The sequence below is a fragment of the Sebastes umbrosus genome, chromosome 18, assembly GCF_015220745.1.
Source record: "Sebastes umbrosus isolate fSebUmb1 chromosome 18, fSebUmb1.pri, whole genome shotgun sequence".
NCBI lineage: Eukaryota > Metazoa > Chordata > Actinopteri > Perciformes > Sebastidae > Sebastes > Sebastes umbrosus.
The window spans coordinates 12,297,430-12,324,120 of NC_051286.1; the positions used below are offsets into that span (position 1 = coordinate 12,297,430).

At 38.5% G+C, this 26,691-nt stretch overlaps 2 protein-coding genes across 6 annotated transcripts in view; both read left to right on the plus strand.

Moving 5' to 3' along the window:
* Window positions 1–1,526: 1,526 nt before the first annotated feature.
* rab32a (RAB32a, member RAS oncogene family) lies at window positions 1,527–22,027 on the plus strand. Its single transcript, XM_037751396.1, has 3 exons — window positions 1,527–1,930; window positions 16,349–16,626; window positions 20,734–22,027. The coding sequence occupies exons 1-3, from the start codon at window positions 1,717–1,719 to the stop codon at window positions 20,881–20,883; spliced, it is 642 nt and encodes a 213-aa protein (XP_037607324.1). The 5' UTR covers window positions 1,527–1,716; the 3' UTR covers window positions 20,884–22,027.
* Window positions 22,028–25,061: 3,034 nt separating this feature from the next.
* adgb (androglobin) overlaps window positions 25,062–26,691 on the plus strand; it is a 43,629-nt gene continuing 41,999 nt past the window's right edge. For 2 of the 5 annotated variants that reach the window (XM_037750120.1, XM_037750123.1), the window contains exon 1: window positions 25,063–25,229. In XM_037750120.1, the coding sequence (XP_037606048.1) occupies window positions 25,159–25,229 (71 nt within the window). In that variant the 5' untranslated portion in view covers window positions 25,063–25,158. Of the gene's footprint in view, window positions 25,234–26,691 lie in introns of all 5 variants that reach the window. The other 3 variants (XM_037750121.1, XM_037750122.1, XM_037750124.1) reach the window with 3 other exon arrangements.

Consider the following 26,691-nt stretch of genomic DNA (forward strand, 5'->3'; position numbering starts at 1 on the left):
ACTGTACCTTTAAAGAGGACATACTATGCTTATTTTCAGGTTCATACATTGTATTTTAGGTTCATACCGGCTGTGCTGCAGCACCTCTTTTCACCCTCTGTCTGAAACGCTCTGTTTGAGCTCCTGCCCCCTCTCCCTCCCGAAAACCCCAGTCTGCTCTGATTAGTCAACTGGCCTACTGTTGTGATTGGTCAACAGATCGTAACTTTTTGGCTTCCGCTCTAGCTAGCTTTGTTTGAGGGCGTTCCAAACTAGCCTCCAGGCAAAATGTGTTACTTGGTGACATCACCACGTTACGGAAGAAAAGGCGGGACTTCAATCAAGGCATTTCAGGAGCAGTGTGTCTGTCGGGGAGAGTAACTCCCTTTGGAGTGGACATTGGGCGTTTGACCTTTCACATGCACAAAAAACTATATAACACTAAATCAAAGGGAGAAAGTACACAAGGATAATAGGTCCCCTTTAAAACTCAGTTTTGTGTACCTAGGACAGGGGTCTGCAACCTGCGGCTCCGGAGCCACATGGAGGCTCTTTAGCTCCTCTCCAGTGGCTCCCTGTGGATTTTTAAAAATGGAAATGAATACCTGTTTTTTTGTTTACATTTTTAATTTTATTTATCATTGTTGTAGGTCTAATGTACGAAAGTACGACGGAGCATTAGGGCCACATTGAGGAAAAAAAAATAATCTGAGATTTCAAGAATAAATTCATGATATTACGAGAACAAAGTCATAGGTTTACGAGAAAAAAAGTTGTAATATTGTGAAAATAAAGTCATAATATTATAAAGTAGAAATGTTATGTGTTATTTATTTTTTTTCTTGTAAAGTTATTACTTTTTTCTCGTAATATTATGACTTTATTCTGGAAATCTCTGATTTTTTCCCCTCAATGTGGCCCTAATACTCCATAGTACATTTGCACTTTGTCCCTCACTGCATTAGACTTATATACTATATAATTAGACTATAAACTGTGTTACCTTCGTCACAATGCTCAAATGTTTTGCGGCTCCAGACAGATTTTTTATTTAGTTTTTGTCTAAAATGGCTCTTTTGATAGTAAAGGTTGCTGACCCCTGACCTAGGAGAATGATTTTGTGACATCACAACTAGCTTTAATCCAATGAACTTTTGAAATTATAATATTTGCCTATTCATAGAGAGAGAAAGGGTTGTGTATTTTTTATTTTATTCGAGTTAATTGGACTTTTTCTTTCAAGAAAGACACAAATAATTACTCAAAGCACAGATTTAAAACATCTTAAAAATGCATTTTCCCACCACTTTCTTGATGACACTTGTTTCTTTGTTTTAAAAAAAAAAAAAAAGTAGTGTGTTTGTTTGATGCTTATCCTGCTTAATTGTAAAGACAGATACTGTAACATGACTTTGAATGGAGGATAACTAACCACTGTGCCAACATGAAAAGGTTACCTAACCACAGCAGCAGCACGAGGAAGCTTGAGCGTGTCTCAACTTTCTTACATTTCCGGGTCCTGTGACTTATCAGGTGGTTGCTGAGGAGGAGGAGGAGGAGGAGGAAGAGGAGGAGGACTAGAAAGGGGGGAGACAAATGTAATGTGTTGCATCTGGTCCTCAGAACCTCTGACCAGCCCAGTTCCAGTCCAGTCCTGCAGCAGCTCCTCACAGGAAGCCTTCATGAGAACAGAAAGCAGAAGCTGTCTGAGTTTAGAGTAACGTTTAGTGTGTCAGCATGGCCGGTGGCTCGGTGTTTGAGTGTAAGGAGTACTTGTTCAAAGTGCTGGTCATCGGGGAGTTAGGCGTGGGGAAAACCAGCATCATCAAGCGATACGTGCACCAGCTGTTCTCCCAACACTACAGGGCGACGATCGGAGTCGACTTTGCTCTGAAAGTGATCAACTGGGACAGCAAAACACTGGTTCGGCTACAGCTGTGGGACATCGCAGGTAAGGAGACGCTCACTCACCTCCAGTAGCGCGAGATTTGCGCATTTACGCATGGATACGATACCACACAACTTTCATTTTGCATCCATAGGCAGCTCAGTTTGAGGAAAGAGTACACTGTAAACAATTGCAGTTATTGCTAAAAACAGTGCTTTACTGTTAATACAAAAGAAAACCTGTTGTTTATTTTTTAACTGAACTATGATGCATTCTTAAAAAACATCACTTTACTGATGATCAGCTGTCTAAAGTATTATCAGTAACAGCTTCATGCAGTATTTTTTTAATTCTGGGACCTGATCTGCACATGTGAGGCTTGTACATTGTACATGATTGTAAAATCAGTGAATTAGCTTTATTGTTCTTCACTCACATGTTGTTCTGGTTTGCATTTTTTGCTTGCAGCCAGCTATAGACATACATTTTTGGAAAAGTGTCAACAAGTCTATTATAGCCTTTTTCCTAACAAGTGCCTTTAATTGTATTTAGTGTGACTATTCCTATGTCTGTAACCTGCTAAGTCTATTCATCTAGGCAAAAAATAATGTTTATTAAAATGTATGTAAAAAATAAATAGTGCATTAAAACAAATCAGTAAGATAATGTAAAAGAAAGGTGAAAAACAGCTCTATAATGTATCTTTAAACAGTAAATTAACTGTAAAATACTGTGAAATTAATAAAGTTCAAACTGTATTTTTCATTAACAGTACAAAGCTGTACATTTCAGCGACAGTATAATAATGTTAATTTTACCGTAACATAAAGGCAACCCTGCTGCCAGTTCTTTACTGTTAGTTTACTGGGAAATTCTTAACAGTTTACACATACAATAGACATACTGTTACCATAGACAGACAGACAAGTAGGACCCATGGATTCACATGTCTTTAGCGGCACATTAATTATTATTTAGCAACAAGATGGACTGATGTACAAAAGCGTTCTTCAGCCTGATGCAGGTTAAATGTAGGGACTCTGAATCGCCTCTTGGAGGGCAGAAGTTGATATTCCCCATTTAAGACATGGAAGGGATCAGAAAAGATGCTGTTGGCAAGTCTGAGCATACTCTTTGTTGTGAGCTGCTTGAAAGGAGGCTGTCACAACATGTCAAGTGTTGTGTGCGACCCAGAGTTTCACTTCCACACATGGCTCGCCTAACAATTTAGATATTTCATGATGAAATTATACATTTTATAGCCAATTTTCAACCAGAAATATTCCTCCCTCCAAATGAACATGATGTAACATTTTAAATTCCCACGGGCTCAGAGAAGCAGGATGGGAATTTCCAGCAGAAAAACACCGGTTGATCATGTCTGCTCATTGTTTTTTTCCACTTTATGATCACACCAGCTCATAATTGTCAGAGGAATGTAGGTCACGTTGTTATTATCCACTGAGCGCCCGCCCACCCTCCACCAAACTACTCCCCATCATAATATTCTTGTAGCCTAATATTTTCTCGAGGGATTAAACATGTGTTTGTAGGTTTATTAACTGCCTCTTATCTTCATTACATGCTGTTCATATTGTAATGTCACTGATATTCCCACAAATGTCCCTGCGTCCCATGTGGCTCTTGTTTTTATGAGGATTTCAGTGAAATTTCTTCCTCAGATCAAACTCAACTTGGCACACACAAGGCAACCTGTGCATTCCAGCAGCTTGAGTAAGCAAGCCAGAGAGAGAAAGCAGAGCAGTGTCAATAAAAGTTTGCACACATGCAGACGGTTCTTACTCAAACTCTCGCTGTTTGTTCATCTACCCGGCACAAAAATATCACACTGCAAACAAAGGAGTCTGAGAATGGCATGCTTTTGGAAAAGCACAGATGAGGGAGGAAAGTGAGAAACAGACAAACCAGCAAACACTAACTTTTAAATGTTTGTCGACCAGGCTGACGGATGCAGGAATGAGGGGTGTAATGTGTGTCGGGTGTCTGTGATGTTCCGTTTGCCTCTTATCTTTTCATGTTGGACGTTGGATTGTCTTCATGGACAAAAATACATCTCACATAAGGGCTCGTGAAATTGCTTGGTCATGTACTGTATGCTGTAACTCATAAGGCCGATTTACGGTTGGTATTTTTATGTGAGGTTTAATGAGATCACATGGCTTCAGGGCCTCTTGTGTATACGAGTGTGCTCTTGGTGGCAAAGCGTCCAAGGATTGTGTCTGCGTTTACTTAGTTGCTGTAGTTATAAATGGCAAAAGAGGTTATTTAAATTGTGACAGTTTACAAATGCAAATTGTATTGTGTGTTTTGTCCAGTTCCAGACTAAAACAATCATTATCTCACTTGTGCAGAGGGACAGTAGGAGTAGTTAATCATTCTCTGAGGAGGTGGCATTCAAAGAGACGAGTGTGTCTGTGTGTAAAGACACAATTTTTCATTATTGATTCATATGTGGATTATGTTCCCAATGAATTAAACTAATTGTTCGGTCTATTAGATGTCAGAAAATAGTGAAAAGTGGTCATCACAATAACCGCAAACTGAAGTTGAAATATTTAAATTCGTCTTGAGTCCAAACATATTCAGTTTATTATCATAAAAGACCAAGAAAACAAGACTCGTCACATGCTGATGCTTTGTCAGACCCCTTGGCATCACGTTAGGGTCGCAGTAAACACGTGCTTAATGTTGTGAATTCAAACATAAAACACTTGCTTAGGTTTAGGCGACAATACCACTTATAGGTTTGGGCAAACACATCGTGGTTGGCCTTAAAATGACTACGTTTGTACAGTGAAAATTAAACGTTTGTGAACATGAGACATGAACAAACAGCTGATTGTAAAGTGAAAGTGAAACTTAAAGCACAGGACATGAACAGTCTCTTGGATGAAAGCCTTTTGCTTGTTGGACTGGTCCACTTCCCTTCCTGCCCATCCTGTGTTTTTTTTGTCGTCATACTCTCCGACCACTGTCTCTCAGTGTTTACTGTTGCCATGGATGGGTTTCGAAGCATCTGTATTTTACGCCCTGGGAATGTGAACGGGTTGAATATTCACATATAAGAACCTGAAACTAAAGAAAATGTGTCAGATTTACTTTAAAGAAATGAGTAATTGATTGTCAAAATGTTCAATCAGCTAATTGTTTCAGCTGGTCGCTCTAAAAATCTTGCTGCTGTAATGCAGTTAAGTGGCAGGCTGTTTGTTACCAAGCTCTTGTATTGTTTCCTACTGTAGGCCGGGAACCCCAGTGAACATTTTGTTTGTTCTGCAGAGGTGGAATGATGAAATGACTATTGATGATTATGTCAGCTGTCGTTAAGATTGGACATTGTGCTCACACTTTATGGTCCATTTGCTCTTCCTGTATATGTACCACACCTTCATGTTGATTGGTCCATAGCAACCAAAAAGTGATCCTTTACTGTCAGTCATGGGTTTTCCAGAGATGATGTACATACAGTACCAGAGCTGGAGGTACTTGGGTAAACAATGTAGGAGCAGCTGTTTTTCCAAAATATTCAAGATGGCTCAAAGTCACCATGTGCAAATGATTTGGCACCACATGCACCACAGAGAATAGGGGATGTTTCCTGGAACATGCTGTTCAGATCCTTCCCGTAAAATGTTTTACTGCCTGTTTCAATCTGTTTGATTTTGATTAAGTGTTAAAGACTCCGCTTCTACGGGTCATATCCATTGTGTACATTCAGTATGTAAGCTCTGATTAAAGGATATGTTCACATAAGTCTGTCTCTTTCAAATTATGTTCCCATACAACTAAACTGCATTCTGTATTACATTTTGAGGGAAAAGTTATTTTCTTACGGTCGCAGTTTTAAACAGTTTTAAACATGTGGTTAACGTTGTAAATTAAAACAAAATACGCAACAAAACTACTTAGTTAGGATTAATAAAAAGAACATCATGGTTTGGTTTAAAATGACTACAGTTGTTATGTTATTAAAGGACCAGTGTAACAATTAAGGGCATCTGTTGGCAGAAATGGAATATAATATTATAAAGTATGTTTTCTTTAGTGTTTAATCACCTGATAATAAGAATCGTGTTTTCGTTACCTTAAAGTGAGTCGTTTATATCTACATAGGGAGCTGGACCTCTCCACGGAGTCCGCCGTGCTGCTCCGCCATGTTTCTACAGTCGCCCAGAACAGACAAACCAAACACTGTTAACTTTTCTTGCTTGGGCCGGAGTCGATAACTTTACTCTCTGCCGTTGCCGCCGTTCTCTCCCTCATGCTTCACCACTCACTTCCCACGTACACACACACACACACACACACTACGCGCTGGCTCTGCTCTAGATGGCTCTGGAGAAGACCGTTCGCGTTTTTTCATTGACCACCGTAGCTCTCCAACATGCTTGGCACACGGGGGAAGCTTCAGTTCGTTGCAATCTCCGCACCTCACCGCTAGATACCGGCAGATCCTACACACTGGACCTTTAAGCTACTGACGTAAATAGTGAGTTAGTTTCACATGGGTCACAAACAGCGATGGAAGTCCTGTATTTTTCGACCCATTCAACACCCGACCTCCTCCCCACGCTCAAAACGTAATTCACAATGTAGTTTAGTTGTATGGGAACATGGTTTTTGTTTAGACAGACTTGAAAAAAATGAAAGTATCCTTTATTTTTTTATCCCGTTGAAAGATTAGCCCTCCCTCTAGATATGTTCTATTCATATTTTTGAACGCCGCCATGGTTGCGCAGGTCCTTCCTCTCCCTCAATCAAACAAACCTCATATGCTGAGACAGATCAGGACAGATGGTCAGAAGACTGCTGTTTTTATTTTTATTCCATCGCTTACAGCAGCGACAGAAAGGGGGTGGACAGTTTGGTGTGTGTGTGTGTGTGTGTGTGTGTGTGGGGTCATCACAGACTGATTGGCAGTGCGGGCTACGTTCCCCCGCTGTTACTTGGGCCCTGGCACCACAAGCTCGGCGTGCCGGGGCATCTGTGACTGAGTGCCAGGGAAGGCCGTCTGTCTGTCACAGCCAGACAGCACTCAGTCAGAGGATCTGCGAGGGTAAATAAAACACTGACACACACATGCTTAGATAGACGGACCGATAGCATCCACAGAGAAAAAGGGGGACACGCTTGTATTGGCTGAACAGAACATGAACACACACACTGTGACCAGAAAGAAAGTTTGAGGTCAGATGACACGGATACTAAACCTCATTATTCACACCTACACCGAGGCCTGGCCCGAGGACACTCCGAGGATAAAATAAGTAACGCAACGTGGGTGTGAAAGCGAAAGCTGGAGGTATATTTGCCAAGTCATTAAGACCAGCCATTAAGCCATTTAATCGTGCAGAAAAGGAGGAGGAATTATCTTCTTGGCAACGCTGTGAGCAACTTCAGAGTTGCGTTGACTTTTACCAACCTTACTAATGATTACAGTCTGGGGAGGAATGATAGTAATCAGAGGCTTGTACGAGATGGGGGCACCATGGAAGTCACTGTGAGGCTCGCAGCTCTCCCACCCCTTTTCACCCAGAATTGCTACTCTCTCCTGAATTCGTCTAAGCCAGCGGACAGGATGATTACCACCATGGCGTATAGTGTATAAAAGCCTGCACCTTATAGGACCAAACATTCCTGTATAGGAGCAAGAGGTCGCACATTAACAGGATGTATGAAGTGGTTTCCATCACAGTGCTAACTCGCTGTACTCAGGAAAATCCAATTTTACATTGACACCTGACACTAGCAGCAAAAGGTTTTCTCTTATTCAATCAAACACTGCCATTTTCCACCAGGATTCAAAATGTTCTGTTTTGTCTAACATTGGTGAACAGTGTAAAATACTGGACACATTTACCTTTTTAGGCTTCTGAAAATCCTGTCCAGATTAAGGACATAAATAGGGATGTGATGTTAAGGAAATTTGACACCGGTGTTACCGATTACACCACACATTTTACAAGAAAAGATGACGGTCAATATATGTAGCGCGCTTACTTTAATCTTTAACGTCGGGTGGCCGTGTGTCTGGCCTCTCCGGTCCAGCTTTTGCTGCGGGGCCGCAGATTTCCACACCGCTCTGTCCTCCACTGGGCGATGGCCTCATTAACGTTCTGGTTCCCTTATAGCATTGGGTTTAAATCTGAAATATTGCCAAATAGGCGCTTTTTTTTTTCGCTTTGCATCGTCTTGTCTGTCAAAATCTCTCTCGTCCCGTGTGTGTGAAATATGACACTAGCTGCTACTCTGAGCTGAGACTCCGTATGGAGCAGGTGCATTCACTGTCAGTTTGTAGTGTCCGTCGTCCGACTATATATTGATAACACGGTGTTTTATTTCTGTAAAAAAAAAAAGCAAAACGACGGTGGGGCGGTGGGTACGTAACGTATTTGGTGTGTCCGACCACTATGTAACACCGACTATTGTGACAAGCCTAGCCATAACCCGTGACAAGGGGTCGCAAGTAGACATGATTTATTTTAAATGGTCTCAAACCTAAAAGAGCTGAAAGTAAAAATTATTTTCATTATCAATTAATCTGTAGATGATTTCCTTGGCTAATGAGTTAATCGTTTGATCTATAAATAGTGAGAAAAAGGTGACCAATCACACCTTACCCAAGGTGACATCTCCAAATTGTCTGACTGACACTCCAAAACCTAATGATATTCAGTTTGCTGTCACATAAGACCAAGAAGAAAATCCTCACGATTGAGAAAATTAAACTAGATAATGTTTGGCATTTTTGCTTGATTAATTACTTAAACCATTAGTTGATAATCAAAGTAGTTGCAGATTAATGTTCTGTCGATCGTCTAATAGATAATCAAGCTCTAGTTGGTAACAACACTTAATCACTGCCAAGCAAATTAGCTCCGTGGCAATTGGAACTGTAGGTACTGAATGTGACGCTGAGGCCTTTTCAAGCGCCACCGTTGAAGGAGCAATGTGTGTAACAAGGACAAGCTACTTAGCAGTTACATTCATTTCACCTCTTCCTTTACCTCGCCTGCTATTAATGTAGTTTGCAATAGATCTTCTTGGTCCCTTTACTCAATATGTCTGATGTAAGTTGATCATTTACAGCCATCTGCGCCGTCATTACCTGTTAATGTTAAAGTGTCTTTTGTGCATTGTTGCTTGTTGGTAGCAATCGTAGTAATTGTGTGCAATATGAAGTTTTATTGCCACCAATATCACCATTAAGATCTGATTTGCGATATTAGAGGGAATGATCATTTTTACATCATTATTCTCATTTTCATTGCAAAAACATTGAAATGATTATGGTGTGATTTTTGCGGGGATCTGTACCAAACAAAGATGTTTTCTTTAGTCTGTAGAATATGATGTGAAGGGCAGGACATCTCTGCAGCAACACAATATTTAATTTAAAATTATATTTTGACACACATGTCACCTTTGACAAATATTTTGAAAATTGCAGGAGGTCATATTGCGATTTCGATACCATTTTGATTAATTGTAACCAAAATGAACACTGTAAGCGGACTACTTGATTACTATAAGCAAATTATATAAAAAGCTTTTATATAGGAATGATTCTGTCCCAAGCTTTTTGATCCATAACATAAGCAGTTGATCACTATAAGCGGTTTCCACTGTATTAATATTGGAGCTAAATTCCTGCAACCATGTGCCAAGGCTTTATGTTCATCACCCCCCACTAACCCTTCAACGTGAAGGGGAGACCAAGGTCATACCATTTAAAGGTTTGAGATTTTCCCTCAATTCAGACTCTGTTCACGGTGCTGAAGGCGGTGGTAAGCTGTAGTAAGATCTCACATGCTACTCAGAGGAATTTGAACGTGCCAGTCATGTGTTCTCCTTTAAAGCTCGTGCTGAAGACTACCTTACTGACTGGACCCTGTGTTGTCCTTGTTGTTTCAGTTGTTGGGAGGGCGTGTGGGGAAGTTTCACAGCCAGTTGCCTCCTAACAACAGACGGAGACTGCTGCTGTTGCTACTGCCGTGTCTGGCTTGGACAGTTTCTATGGTAACCCACCCACAAGATAGCAATATGTACGACCGTAGAGGAAACTGGGGTTGCTAGGGCTATGGATAATGATGAGACTTTTATTTCTGGTTCTCCCACACAAACCGAGATGATACAGTGGCTGTAACTAAACCGCTTCTTTTTCATCAAATAGTTCTGTCACTGCAGATTTCTGAGGATTTCCCGTACATTCGTACCCAGAATGCCGTATTTGAGGTCATGCACCAGTGTTCATCAGTGAACTGAAATGGTCTTGTTTAAAGCCTTTGGAAGTTCACTGACTTCCCTTTACAGAGAGAGATTCAGACGTGCTTCTCTTTAGTTTGTAGGCATGTCGAGCGTTTGAGGCAGCAGCACACGTCTTTGTTCTCTCCTGCAGTCTCATGCTCCTCTGTGGCATTCGGCGAGTAAATACTCTATTGTTCACGCAGCTCATTCCATTCCTGCGTTTTCTGCTGATTGGGTTTGCAGCATATGACGGCCATTAACGCTTTTAGAGTCATTTTTATTTGTCCTTTATTTAAATGTGGATTGCTTCATTGAATTCCCATGTTTGGCTTGCTGCTTCCAGCTTCTTAAATGTGAGGATTTGATGCTTTCCTTTGGGGCTGCAACTAACGATAATGTTCATCATCGATTCATCTACAGATTATTTTCTAGATTAATCTATTAATTTTTTGGTCTAGAAAATAGTGAGAAATGTCCATCCCAGTTTTTCAAAGTCCAAGGTTATGTCTTTAAATGTCTTGTTTTGTCAGTCCAAAACTCAAAGATATTCAGTTTGATATGATTTAAAATAGAGAAAAACAGGAAATCTCCATATTTGAGAGGCTGAAAACAGCATTTTCTGCTATTTTAACATGAAAAATTACTTACTTGACGATTAATCGGTCATCAAAATAGTTGGCGATTTTTTTTTTTTCCGATCAACTTATCGATTTGTCTACTTTTATTTGCCATACATAATAGTAAACTGAATCTTTTGGGGGTTTTGGACTGTTGGGTGGACAAAACAACACATTTGCAAATGCCACCTTTAGACTCTGGGAAATTATTGGGCATTTTTCACTATTTTCTGACATTTATCAAAAATGAAAATATATATTTGTAACCTGTTTTTGCAGATTTATATCTTCAACAGGAACTTCTAACTATTGAAAGACGGACGGAAGCAATGTTGCTTTAGGTCTTTTCGTGGGATTTGTTGATAATTACAGAAATGTAGAATATCACCAGCATTATCCTTAAAGGATAACTTTGGTATTTTTCAACCTGGACCCTATTTACCCATGTTTTTGTTTCTAAGTGACTAATGTTGGAAACACTTTCTGAAACCGGTGCAGTATTGAGGGAGAATGCTGCAGCCACTAAACAAGCTGTAATGTAATCATTTGATTTGGGGCAATCTGGTTTAGTTTACGTCCACTAAGAGAGCTTGTTTTTGCCATTGAGAGGCTCAGATTGTTATTTTCAGCGTCTGACAACATTACGGAAAGGACCCTATAGAGAAATAAAACATTTTTCTTTACCTTTGGCTTGATCAGGTCAGTTTGTTATTGTGTGTCTTGCTCGGAAAAGCCTTGCTCTGAAATCTTGCATCGATTCCACATTGTCGAAATCATCTAAATATTCAGGGATTACATTGACAACATTGGTGTCCTGTGGCACTCCTCTCTCCACTCTCACTCACGTTTCCACTGTTGTCTTCCGGCAACAACGGAAAGCGAAAAATGTTTTATTTCTCTGTTGAGTCCTTTCCATAATGTTATCAGACAACAATCTGAGCCTGTCGGTGGCAAAAACAAGCACTTTTATTGGACGTACACTGACGGAGCCAGGTTGCCCCACAAGATTACATTACAGCCTGTTAAAGCGGCTGGCAGCTGCAGCGCTCTCCCTCAATACTGGACCAATTTCAAAAAGTGTTGTCCCTATTAGTCACTAAGACACAAAAACATGGGAAAATAGGGTCGAAAAATACCAAAGTTAACTTTTAAACCACCAACAACATGATGCTTTTATTCAACATAGCAATCAGAAGTAGTGCAGGACAGTGTGTGGTTCATCAGCAACAGGACTGTGTTTAGTTAAAGCAGCTGAATGATCATCAGGTCTTACTTACAGTACGACACTTTAAAGGTCAGGCATCATTGGATTTGCTGTCATTTAATGTTAGCGACTTCTGCATGGAACCACAGCACCTTATCGATACACCAAATAACTCATTACACCGTGCGACAGTCAGATGTGTATGTGTGAGTGTGCGTGTATGTGCAGCTGCAATCAATATCTGTGATATTGATTGATATAATCACCCCATACGAATCTCTTCCATCGACCCAGCAATAAGGACGGGACTTGTCAGGCAATCAAGTGAAGTGTTGATGTTGTCTTGGCCTCTTCAGTTTTTATGGAACAGTTTGTCCTCAGTGCCTAGAATAAACGACTGATCATACTTATTCTGATAACTAATTAACTTCTTTGTAATCAACAAAAGAGTCAGAAGAAATAAGTTGCATAAAGCACACCACGTACTGACATGCTCCTTTGGGCAAGTCGGTGTGTGCTAACCAACCTTGTAAGTCTGCACTTTATGTAAAACAGTTCCGAGTCCAAGGTGAGCAGGCAAAAAAGACATTTTCAGCCATCGTACCATCGTTCATTCATGTTTTCTGCTGAGCACAAAGTCGTTTATGGATGTTATGAAAGTCAGTACATAATAAAGGGTCTGCTGCTCAGCTGTTCTTGTTGCTCTGTTCATTGGTGACATGATTTCATTTAGCTGAATAAAACCTGCCATACTTCTTTGCCTCTGCGGTCAATATTGTTCAGTCGCTCCATTCTGGCTAAACATTATGTCGGGCTGAGTCAGACCTTGCAATAGAATAAAAAGGAAGCCAAGTGCCCTGAAAATGATTAAGCCATTATTTCTTTCTATACTCCACTCTGCCGGATGTAAGAGCTCCGCAAGGCCTGGAAATGAAAGCCTTATTTCAGTCTATCGGCTCTTTATCCCACTGTGTCGTGTCTCTGGTGAATTCACCTGGGGTTATATCAGCTAAAATTAGACTCTCAATTATGAGCAATTACCGTCAGGCCTGTGGGCCCCACAGTGTATTCACTCTCTCGCTCACACCCGCACTGCGCCACGGCCATTCCACTTCTTTGCGTGGTTGGGTAAGTACCCACAGTAAAGTGAAAGTATGCTGGGAGAAGCTGTGCTCACAGTTCCTCAATTCCTGTTCTTGGTTCATTTTCCGTTTGGCAACTCAGCTGTATTGGACACAAACTGTCTAATACACTGTATAATTACACTTGGCCGGTAGGCTTTCTTAAATCGGAGCAGTGTAGCAAAAATATGTGCTAAATCAGTCAAACGCTACCTCAAGTTATTGTAAGCCTGGAGACTGAATCTGAATATAAGTTAAATGAGCAGGTGCTGTAAAGGCACAATGTGTGATCCAATGTCTAGAAGTGATAAATCTACCAGCAGGAAATCTAAACACATGGTTGCACATGTATTTTTAGTTATATTTGGAATATGTGCATGTTGTATAAGCTCATGTTTAGGATGGTGATACAATAGAACTAAGGTTGGCACACAAAAGCTCAAAAACAGGAACCACATTTGGAAGCATACGCAAGATCTCACGCGTGTGTGTGAAACTGTTTTTATGGGAATCCCCTAACTATTAATGTGGAACTGCTTTTGTTGTATGTGGACAAAGAGTTGTCTCTGAACTGTTAGAAACAAATAGTAGATGTTGTTTTGACCACGAGTTTCCAGCATGAAAACAACCTTCTGCATGATAATGTTTTTATTTTGCATTTTAAACCCAGACCGTCTCAGATGGTGAACACAGCTTTAGCCCGTTCATGCTTGAGTTCAGTTCTTCTTGCTGCAGGCAGCGTCAACACACCTTACAGTTTAGACATCAAGTAAAAGAGGGAGTATCAGAGCCACACAGCCTGTTTTTTAGTTATTAACTAACCTATTTTGGTTTCATTATGAGGAACCAACTAATCTGTTTTGGTTTCATTTTGAGAAACCAACTAACCTGTTTTGGTTTGATTTTGAGGAACCACCTAATCTGCGCGCCACAGGGGATATTACAGACAACCCGATATCACAGGGAGGTGAATAAATAGCACGACATTACAAGAACATTCTGTGTGTCTTCAGTACGAATTTTAGGGCTTTTTAGTGTGTCATTTGTAAGCCACGCAACAAAACTAACAGCCACAGTTAGGTTTAGGCAACGAAACCAATAAGTGCGTAAACTAAGTAAAACAGGTATGGAAGCAAAACTACAGTGCCCAGCTGTTTTAGAAAGTTATTTAGTCTTCTTTGAAATTGAAAGTATATATATTTGTGGTCTATCTGTCTAGAAGGACGAGAAGACGTAACAGATCGGTTTGCGGGCTGGATTAACACTGTTGGTTTTGGTCTTTTTCATGGGATTTGTTGACAATAATAAAAATATAGAATATCGCCAGCCTTGTCGTTTATATTTAGGATGTGTTTTTCCTCCGAGGAACACTACAAGCCAGAAATAGTCAGAGTGGTAAAAGTTGGCAGCAGTCACTGGAGCTATTTACCCATCTTGCAAGAAAACATACGTGCTGCACAAAAGCAAAGGGAGGTGTAATGATGTGAAGATAAAACTGAGAAGGGTCTGGCTGTAAATAAAGTAATCTGAGGCAGAAATCAAGGAATCTTTTGATCAGACAGGTATGCTTGAAAAGTGTAATGTCAGCCAAGTGTTACCAGAAATGCCTTTTGTGAGTTAAACCGCCGATCATAGATTCACTTCCCCCCAACGAGGTACTGTGCTGCACGCCTCAGTGCACACTTATGCTTAGGTGAAGTGATGCGGGCAGACTAGAAGGTATGTGAGAGCGCTGTTCCTGGAATTTTTTTTTTCACTTCAAGAGTCTGTTTCCTCTTACAGGTTTCATTTTAAATGGGCTAATTCGAGTATGGAAATTACCATGGAAATTTGAATGAGTTATGAGTATAGTTATTAAACCCAAAACCTATCTGTAGTTTTCCATGATGTGGTGGCCTCTAAAAGAAACACTTCAAATACAAACATGACAAATACCTCTGATTAAGCTTTAAGGAGTTGGTGTGATGTGAATGCAACCAGCAGATTTAAGAGAAATATAAAACAAATATGGTCCAAAAAAATGTTCCAGTTGTGTTTAAGAAGAGACTTCCTCAAATTGATAGTGACACCAAATATCCTGCCGGTAATTCCCCTCTCTTTGCCTTTTGAGAAATATCATCTCAGATTTTCTCAGAGAAAGGGTTTATTATTACGGCAGATTACTTCTGCCATTCTCTGTGCGGATTAGGCCTGTGGCAAATTAGGAAAAGTAGGTCGAATAATTCTTTGGCCACATTTAGAGGTGGAAAATTGTTGAGCTCTCATGGAGTTGTGACAAAATGGAGAAAGACATGAGATTGAAATAACCCGCATCTCGCCATTTACTGCGACCAAGATCAGGGCGAGGCGTTTGGTTTTGGTATTTTGGTTTGGAGGTTCAATAACATCTACTTTTGAGGGATTCATCACATCCATATTTTGAGTCGGACTGATAATTTCAAACATGTTTAATCTTGACAAGTACGTCAGAACTGTCCGAACGGGACCACAATAGCCAATGAGAGAGACGAGCCGGAGCAGTTGGCGGTGTTGCCAAGCAGCGGTAAACATTCTAGCCCTTGAGGCTAACGTTAGGTAGCAGATATTTAAACATATTCTCACTGAAGATTAGACAACTCTTGTTGACCGCGTCTCTGCGACCATTTCTCATCTAGACTTGTCAGCCCTCTGCTTTTGTTTTTTTCTCACTGCAAAGCATTACTACAGCAAGTTGTTGCATCACGTCAGTCTCAGTTTGGTTTACGCCTGCTTCCCCATGAGATCATGTGAGGAAGTGCGTTGCTACAATGATTTGTGATGTTGCTTTAATGGTATCCTTTAGTGTGTGATGTGGTATTATTTTCAAATCTTGTAGTGTGTGTGTGACGCAACCCAATTTCTCAAAAACTCCTGTAGTCTGAGTCCAGCTTAAACCTTTCACTGTGTAGAAGAGAGTTCTAGTGTCCCCTTTACCTGTACTGATGATATTTGCGTAATCGGTTTTAGCTATTGAAAGAACCTTTTTGGAGTCGAGAATATGATATAAAGTCTAGTCTTATTGCAGAGTCTCTCCAGGCGGCAAACATTGAGCATTGAGTCAGGTGTAGAAGATGAACTATCATTGTAGTAGTCCATTATATCCGGGCGTGAGGGGGTGGGAACAGGAACGGGGTTCGAGGTTATTAAACTGACGAGACCTTGATTTATAAAGTAGTAGGTTGATGTTGAATAACACAGCTTTATGATCTGTCATACAAATATTCCACTAAACTCTCTTCCTACCCCCCCCCCCCAGGTCAGGAACGATTTGGGAACATGACGCGAGTGTACTACAAAGAGGCTGTGGGGGCGTTCGTGGTGTTCGATGTGACGCGGGGCTCCACGTTTGAGGCGGTGTCTAAGTGGAAGCATGACCTGGACAGCAAGGTCAAGCTGGCTAATGGCAACCCCATCCCCTCAGTGCTGCTCGCCAATAAATGCGACCAGAAGAAAGACAGCTCCAACAACACGGCCCTAATGGACAATTTCTGCAAAGAGACTGGCTTTCTGGGCTGGTTTGAAACCTCAGCTAAGGTGAGAGGTCAATGCATTAGACAGGGAAGCTATTAGTTGCACATAGGCGTAAAATAGATCCACACACTTGTACATACATGACTATATATATATATCTGGTTTTTTTTTCATGAATATTCTCTCTGATGTTTTATTTGTGGTTACGCTACACTTCAGCAGTATGAAATTACAAAAGTTAGGGCTCATATTAATGCCGGCTGAAATATCTTGCATACATATTTCATTTAAAGCTTCTTGAGTCATGGTCCAAACATGACTAGAAAATGTCTTTAAATCTTATTTTACGCATGAATGTGACTGGAGTTTGCGGCAAATCAGATGTGATAAGAGCTTTGGAATGCCCACACAGTCGTGTCAAAATAAGAGGAGCTTAACTGGACTTTTATTTTGAAGATATTTTGCCATTTTACTGAAGAGCTTCTAAACTTCTCACAACAGGAAATCCTCCAGATTCTTTCTGGATGGTGTAATCACACTGGTTACACTGTGGCAATTGTGAAATACTTACATGTTGTCAACAGTCATTCACATTAACATTTTTGATCCAAAATGCAGTGTCAAGTATGGCAGTTTGTAGATGATTGGAATAAGAACAAAACTGAGACTAGAGATCTTTGAAGCTTTGCCAGAATGCCTGAAGTTGTTTTTATATTATACAAATGATTCTGTGTGAATATTGTGACAGGAAATTTGCAACAACCATTTTTTTTTTCATCCTGCTGTCTGTCTTTGCCATTCATGCACAACATCTATAGACATCTATCTCTCCAACCAGTGAAAAGATTTGTTGGACAGCTGGTGCGGTCTGGTATCGCATGACGTTGATTGATGTTGCAGCCCAGAGCTGTGAGGGTTTGAGTGAGGGCGCTCTGAAAGATAATGTTCACTGGTGTTTCTCCCAGTGGTGGAAAGTAACCAAGTACATTCCTCAGGGACTGTACTTAAGTACAATTCTGAGGTACTTTACTTGACTATTTCCATTTTATGCTACTTTATACTTCTAACCCACTTCATCTCAGTGGTAAATATGGTACTTTTTACTCCACTACATTTATTTGAAAGCTTTAGTTACTTTGCAGATTCAGATAATAATACAAAATGTAATCAACAAATACATTATCATGTATTTTTAAAAGTTAATATATCTTTATTGATCCCCGGGGGAAATTCACAAGCTTCCTGGCAGTATATATAGTAAAAGATAAGACCCACCCAAACACATTAATGCATCAATAATTATTATTCAGTAATATCATATATGTTAATCTGATATAGGCCATTCTCCATAATGAGTGCCTTTTACTTTTTGCACTGTAAGTATATTTTAATGCTAATACGTTTGTACTTCTAATTAAATAAGGTTTTGAATGAACACTTTTACTTGTAACAGAGTATTTTCATACTGTAGTATTACTACTTTTACATAAGTTAAAGATGACTTCTTTCACTACATTCTTCTCAACTTTGGTCATGGTGTCACAGTTTTATGTGTTAGTGTGTTTGCATGTCTCTCACTATGCTATTGTACTTTGTGAGTAGGATGTGGTGAAGTGAGTTAATTTTGGCTGCGGCTCTCTTCAACAGATGTTCAGTTAAGCGATAAGTTTGTACATATAAGGACAAAAAAAATATCTGACTGTTTAGTCTGTAGTGAAGGCAGAAGTATTATTATAGTACCAATAATTTACTAAAGTAAGAGTAGTAATACCACACTGAACATTCTTCTCTACAAGTAAAAGTACTGCATGCCAAATTTGACCTAAGAAACATAAAAATGTTCTTATAGTATCACAAGTAAAAAATATCATCATCCAGAATGGCCCCTATCAATGTTATAATATTATCTTATACGGCTTTGTTGAATACTCGATTCTGATTGGTCAATCACTGTGTTCTATGGTCTGTTATTTCTTTATAACAGACCGTTGCTATGTATAACAGTCCGTTGCTATGGGTGCAGTTCTGATGTCGGACTCTGGCGGACTGTTTTTGTTTCAAATTATTGGTTTCTTCAGTAAGAAGCTGTGTGATAAGTGGGATAATGTACAGCTAGCGGGTCATTGTTGTGAAATAAACTCCTTCATGGTGACGTAAGACCCCTCCACTTTGCGTCGGGGTACCGCATCGCCCTGTCAGGGTTTATTTCACAACAATGACCGGCTCGCTGTACATTATCCCCTATGGGATCATGATAATTGATGCAAAGCAGTACTTTAATATAATGTTGGGCAATGTAATCTGTCAAAATGCATCACATTTTCTTCACTAATCGTATGTTTGTTTTAAAAAAATCTACATCTGAAAAGTAAGTAGTAGCTATAACTGTGAAACAAATATAATGGAGTAGAAAATCCCTTTTGAAATGTGTGAATTACTAAAAAGTTGCACAACTGTTAGTCTGTGTTGTGAGGCTTGTTTTGTCTGATGAAGTGCAAACTCTCGACGCTATAAAACAAGACTCATCAGCAGGTAACAGTGTGAGAGCATGAGGCTGACACAAACAAACAAAGTCTGTGTGTGCTACTTCATGTTCAGTGATAAATCACTTCCTTTGAAAGATGCAGTTGTGTCTGACGAGCGCTCGAATCGCAGCGAGTCAAATGTTCATCCTCTCAACTATGTATGAGACTCCAGGGAAAGCCTCCTCTCGTGTTTCCCTCACCTTCTTTTCCCATCACATTTTGTGTCATTTTCAAACTCATCCTCGTCCTTCTAAGAAAAAGTCAATGAGCCAAAAGACGCTTGCAAACACACATTTTCTTTTAAAACCATTATCCATAACCATAACCATCTTTTTATACTTCCATGTTGAGGAATGCTTTGAGGATGTTTTGGCAGCCGGAGTAAACTTCGTTAACTCATTCCACATAATTTTAGGCCCTGCAGCTATGTCACGTCCTGCGTCATGTGAAATGCCTGGCTGGGTGCCTTTCTGGCCATTTCCTTTCTGTGAGTGCAATGAAGTGTTGTTGTTTTGTGTGCCTGTCACTATGGTTATAAACTCAACCTACAACAAAGAGTGACTGGATTCTGCCAATGAGGACCAAACTTCCTTTCAGTTTGAAGTGACAAAACACATTCCTTAAGGTCATACAAGAGAATAATGCATAATAATCATGAGATATGATGCATTGTTTTCATCACGGTCGGTTGAAGGAGGTCACTTTGTCAAATGCAGAGGGGCTGTTAATTTTCTCTCGTCCTAATCAGCCTTTGCTGTGATGTAATCAACAACTTAGTCTCTCTAATTGGGAGGTTCATCTGGTTCTGATTGGTGCAGAAATCACACAAGTGATGTAGACAGTACTCATAATCAAGTGATTTTATTCATATGCACTTCCAATCAACTCGCAGATTTGTTGTTTTAAATGTTTTTATTGTGAAACATCATTTTCCCAAGATAGCCAAACATAATATAGCCATGCTTCTTTTCCATATAAATATATAAACAAACAAATGTTAAAAAATATGAGCAGAACACTGTTAAAAAATGATAAAATTAATAAATAATTAAAAAAAAGAATAATAATAATAAAATTAATATATATATAATAAAAAATATACATATAATAAAAAATATTATATAATAAAATCAATAATATAATAATAAGAAGAGTAAAATAATAACACAAATTTGACCAGTAAATAAGCAATTAGATTTTTGTTGCTAATGTAAGTCTTGACTTTTACTCTGTTTGCCTTTACCTAAGATGCCGAGGCCTCTTTGTAAACATCTTTGTTACTATAGAGACCGGAAAAAGGCCATTCATATTCATTATCTCTTCAACCCACGGGATGACAGTATGAAGGACAAAAGCAAATGGCGTTTTTTACCTCGTCTCTTCCAGCCTCAGATCTGTGGTAACCATCTCCGTCTCCCAGCTGTTGCTTTAACAGGCTGGTTCATATAAAGGGGCTTAGTAGACTTCCAAAGCAATTCTGAAAAGATGCATAAAGGCTTGTGATACCTCCCACTAAATGTTCTTTTGCAAGCTGAAGTAAGGAAATGGACTAGTGTCTGAATTGTCACTACGGTGTAAATGTACAATATTTTTTAAAATAAGTGTCTTATCACCACTCTGACATACTGTTTTGACCTTTTCCTAGGACAACATCAACGTGGACGAGGCAGCACGCTTCCTGGTAGAGAATATCTTGGCCAACGACAAAGGTTTGCCGTATGAGGAGAGCAATGGAGAACGGATCAAACTACACCAGGAGACTGTGGCTGCCGAGAGCAAGTCAGGCTGCTGCTGACACTCGATCACATTACCCATCCGCCTCCCTTTGGCGGGGTCCAACACGAGCACCCAGCCTGTGGCTCTCAGCACTCCTCTGCAGCGTCTCTGAGGAATATGAATTCTTTGGTTCTCCAAAGCTCCAGGATCTTCTCCTCTCTGCACTGATGCCCGTTTGACCTGCACATCCAAGTTTCTCATTGTAGTTCTCCCTAAGCCAGAATAGAAGCCCAATTTTATTTTGATGTTGTCGCAGATATTGTCACTGTCACTGTTTCCATCTTTGTCCCACATCTCTAAACCACAGCGTCTTTATTATTGTGTTTGTCTCACTGCGTATTTCCCTGATTGTGTATTTGACCACCCTGACAGCCTCTGCAGCCCTGGATTGTTCCACGCCTGAGAAAGGGCTGCAAACTAAGCAGAAATATGCGAAACACAGCTAGAAAACAACTTGTAGCCTCTTAATATCTGTCTCTTTGGCGTATTCTCTCTCGGTCATTCAACATCTATGAAGCAAGACACTTTATTGTACAGTGTTGGAAGTATTTCTTCAGTTAATATAGATGGACATTAATGACAATTTATTTTTACAGCACATTCATGTTTGTGTTTCCATCTGTTCTGTGTAAAACATAAGGCCTCACAGTTAAGTATTATCAAAGTGTTATTGTATCTCATATCACTGTCATGAACTGTTGTCTTTATGCCATATTTTCTCTGACGTTAAGTGCCATAATACAGTTTTTGTTATGTTAATTAGAGGGGAACACTTTGTTATGCATTCAAACATTCACAAAGACACAGACGGACAATACAGTATTTCAGAAAAAAAACTATGACACTGTCTTTCCACCAGTATGAAATGTAGGTCTGATTTACGGTATGTATTTTTTTTACAATGTGTTTGATCATGCATTATGTAACTGGTGAGATATCATAAAACAATCAGACAGAGGACTACACTCTTGTACATTAAAGTGTTCAGATGAAATATGAAAGATTTTTAAAAAATAAAACATTGAGTTGAGATTAAGTTTACATGTGAAAATACGTTAAAAAAAACAAGACCAAAATAGAATAAACATTTTAACAGATTCTTTTGTTGTCTACTAGTGATTAGATTGTCTGTCTGTTCAAATGTATTAAATCTATCTAATTTATTTAAATGTGTTGATCTACTGTGTGTATATAAAATGTCTTTAACGCATTAATGCAACTTTTTAGGTTGTAGCGGGATCAGTTTTAAAAATACTGAAACTAGAAAATCAAAGGAATCCATTGGTACCAACCATGTCTATTAGCTTGTCAGAAAGGAGGCTAAGTAACGCTCCAAACTTACGGTAAAGTTTGGCGAGGAAAAACTGGTATGGCCATTTTCAAAGGGGTCCCTTGACCTCTGACCTTAAGATATGTGAATGAAAATAGGTTCTATGGGTACCCACGAGTCTCCCCTTTACAGACATGCCCACTTTATGATAATCACATGCAGTTTGGGGTAAGTCATAGTCAAGTCATCACACTAACACACTGACGGCTATTGTTGCCTGTTGGGCTGCAGTTTGCCATGTTATGATTCAAGCATATTTTTCTATGCAAAATGCAATACCTGTGAGGGTTTCTGGTCAATATCTGTCATTTTGTGTTAATTGATTTCCAATAATAAATATATACATACATTTGTATAAAGCAAGCATATTTGCTCATTCCCATGTTGATAAGAGTATTAAATATGTGGAAAATCTCCTTTTAAGATACATTTTGAACAGATAAAAAATGTGATTAATTTGCGATTAATCGCGATTAAATATTTTAATTGATTGACAACCCTAATATATATGTATATATACACACTGCAAAAAACACTGGGGCAATGTTGGTGTTGCTCAGCAAATCATTTATAATTCATTCAATCATATAATCTGATGGACGAGCTATGTGAATGGGTAACTGAGGTCTGCACTATATACTTAAAGCACAGTATTTGGCTCAGTTACATTATAAACATTCTGTGTCCCTGTGTGGATTTTATGGTTTATTGTCCCAAGCAAATGTTTCGGATTATAAAATTAATAGTTTTCTACTAGCACGTAGACTTCTTGGATCAAGCCATCTGAGCTGGGATTATACTCGTATGAATGCATTTCTTAAATTATTAGCATACTGCACAAGCAATAATGCCTGGTTCAGGTTCTTGGGAGTTGGATCTGAAATGGCAGCGAGTTGGTATTGCCGTGCTACAGCAGAACTGGCAACATCAATTTATCTTTGTAAGTATTAGTCAACCAATGAAAAGCACAGATTAATGGCAAATGATTAGGTCAATAGCTGTAATAAGACTCACACACAGTCTAGTTTGAGAAAACACTAGTGCTAAATTTCCCTTGATTAAACTCTTAGCACAAAGTACAATGGATGAAGTTGTATGTGTGAAAAGTATGACTTAAACTGTGCATGAGAGAGACAGAGACGGGACCATGTGACTCCACTCAAGAAACAGTGTGTGTGTCACCAGACACTGACTGGGCTCTCAGCACTACAGCTTGTGCTCTTCCACACACCTAACTGTTCCCAGAGCAGGAATACAGAGGAGGCGTGCCAGTTCAGTTGTGTGGTGTACAAGCGTTATTCAGTCATTCAGTGCCAATACTGCAATCCACACCACGTCACCAAAGTATTTCAGCATGCATTTCAGAGGATGCTGAAAACTTCACAGGATACTGATATACACACACAAAGGTGACCCTCTCAATCAAGAAAAACAAGGCTAAGATCACCTTTTCTTCTGAAGTATTTACTGATTTGTGTCCCTACCATACAGCTTAGTCATTGTGTATTTTGAACTACATTAAAAAAATAACTTACTGTTGAATTCATGTATATTAGATGCTAAGAGTCAAAAGCTAAAGTAGCAGAACTTACTAGCTGCCATTTATCTGTAATATTAGCAAAAATGTAATTTCCGCAACATGTCCTTACCTTAAAGACATTAAAACTGCAATATCTGTCATAAAACACAACACGTTTTATATATTTTTTTTGCGTATGAAGACTGAAATCTATGGTTACTGTCTACATTTTTCAGGGTGTAGAGAAAATCATAATAATCCCTATTTCAAAAAAAAAAAAAAAGTTTTATATCAATATTTACAATGATGCACAAAGCGTGATGAAAATGAATTTAAAAATATTTAAAAAATTGAAAAAGGAAAATGTATAAAATGAACATTATTTTATTGTTGCAGAAAGGACATTTAGTGAGAACAAGTGATGAAAGCCATACAAAATAAAAATGTGACAGATTAAAATCTTAACGACTATATGTCATTTTGTGTACCTGTTTATATGATGGTTAAAAAAAAATTCATTGAGGTTTTTTTTTTTTTATTTGGGTGAGTGAAAAGTGACTGTAGTTGCAGAAACACACGTGTATTTTCTTTTCATCAACAGAGTGTGTCTCTATGTTTCTTCTAAGTAAATGGTGCCACAATCATGTGCTATTGGATTGCAATCTATTGCAATATTTTTGTCAGTTTATATATAGGACAATAAGGCCAGATTTATTAATTTATTACATTTCGTTTCCCTGAAGTAAGAAATATTTAAAAAATTGAAAAAGGAAAATGTATAAAATTAACATTATTGTATTGTTGTTGTAAGGACATTTAGTAATAACAAGTGATGAAAACCATACAAAATAAAAAATGTTACAGATTAAAATCTTAACGACTATATGTCATTTTGTGTACCTGTTTATATGATGGTTAAAAAAAAATTCATAGAGGTTGATTTTTTTTAATTTGGGTGAGTGAAAAGTGACTGTAGTTGCAGAAACACACATGTGAAATAAGAAATGCTTCATCCCTGGACACTTTAAAAAAACACCTCAAACACCACCTGTTCATCAAGGCCTATGATCTCAGCTGCCTCTTCCTACACAACACTCTTTTTAATTACTTAACTATAGTTTCTCCTCTGTGTTATTCATTAGTATGATTTTTATGTGCCCCCTTTGTAAAGCGTATTGGATTGCAATATATTGCAATATTTTTTGTCAGTTTATATATAGGACAAAAAGTGCAGATCTATTAATTTATTCTTTGAAGTAACTTTCTGCAAATAGATGAAAAGAGGAGAAGGAACAAAGTGACGCAACCGCTCCAGACCCCGCCCACGTCACGGCTCCGTTGCCTAGCAACGAGTTAAACTTTCAAGAGGAAGAGACATCAGCTAACCGGACAGATGCTACCTGACTTGTTCGCTTGTTTCTCGGTTATTTATCACACCAAGTGCAATGTCCAAGACACAGACCAAGAAAAAGGAGTCCTCCTTAAGTAAAGTCAATTTATCCGACCGACAGGCTGAGTGAGTGAGTTTGATTAATATTGGCAATTAGCGTTAATCAATGCCAGCTGTCGTTAGCATTAGCATTAGCATCATCAAAACCGTGACAGAACGGTCCTGTCTCTGTGTTGTGTGATATGAAGATGTAACGTTACTCTCTATGGCAGGGGTCAGCAACCTTTACTATCAAAAGAGATATTTTAGGAGAATAAAAAAAAAAAATTCTGTCTGGAGTCACAAAACATTTGAGCATTGTGATGAAGGTAACAGTTTATAGTCTGAGTATATAGTATATAAGTCTGATGCAGTGAGGGCCAAAGAGCAAATGTACTACAGAGTATTAGGGCCACATTGAGGGAAAAAACATCTGAGATTTACAGAAAAAAGTCATAATATTACGAGAATAAAAGTCATAATATTACGAGAATAAAAGTCATAATATTACGAGAATAAAAGTCATAATATTACGAGAATAAGAGGTTATAATATTACGAGAATAAGAGGTTATAATATTACGAGAAAAAAAGTTGTAATATTATGAGAATAAAAGTCATAATATTACGAGAATAAGAGGTTATAATATTCCGAGAATAAAGTCATAATATTACGAGAAAAAAAGTTGTAATATTATGAGAATAAAGTCATAATATTACGAGAAGAAAAGTTGTAATATTACAAGAAAAAAGTCATAATATTACGAGAAAAAAAGTCGTAATATTACGAGAATAAAGTCATAATATTACGAGAAAAAAAGTCGTAATATTACGAGAATAAAGTCATAATATTACGAGAAAAAAAGTCGTAATATTACGAGAATAAAGTCATAATATTACGAGAAAAAAGTCGTAATGAGAATAAAGTCATAACTTTACGAGAAAACAGGTGTAATATTACGAGAATAAAGTCATAATATTACGAGAAAAAAAGTCGTAATATTACGAGAAAAAAGGTGTAGTATAACGAGAATAAAGTCATAACTTTACGAGAAAAAATTCATAACTTTACGAGAAAAAAGTCGTAATATTACGAGAATAAAGTCATAACTTTACGAGAAAAAAGTAATAATATAATGAGAATAAAGCCATAACTTTACGAGAAAAAAGTCGTAATATTATGAGAATAAAGTCATAACTTTACGTGAAAAAGGCGTAATATTACGAGAATAAAGTCATAACTTTACGATAAAAAAAGAAAATAACACGTAAAATTACTACTTTATAATATTATGTCTTTATTCTCAAAATCTCAGATTAATTTTTTTTCCTCAATGTGGCCCTAATACTCCGTCATACCGTCGTACCATAGACCTACAACAATGATAAATAAAATTGAAAATGTAAACAAAATATAGTTATTCATTTCCACTAATTTTTAAAAAAGTCCACAGGGAGCCACTGGAGAGGAGCTAAAGAGCCACATGTGGCTCCGGAGCCGCAGGTTGCTGACCCCTGATCTATGGTTACCTATGTCATGTTATCTGTTG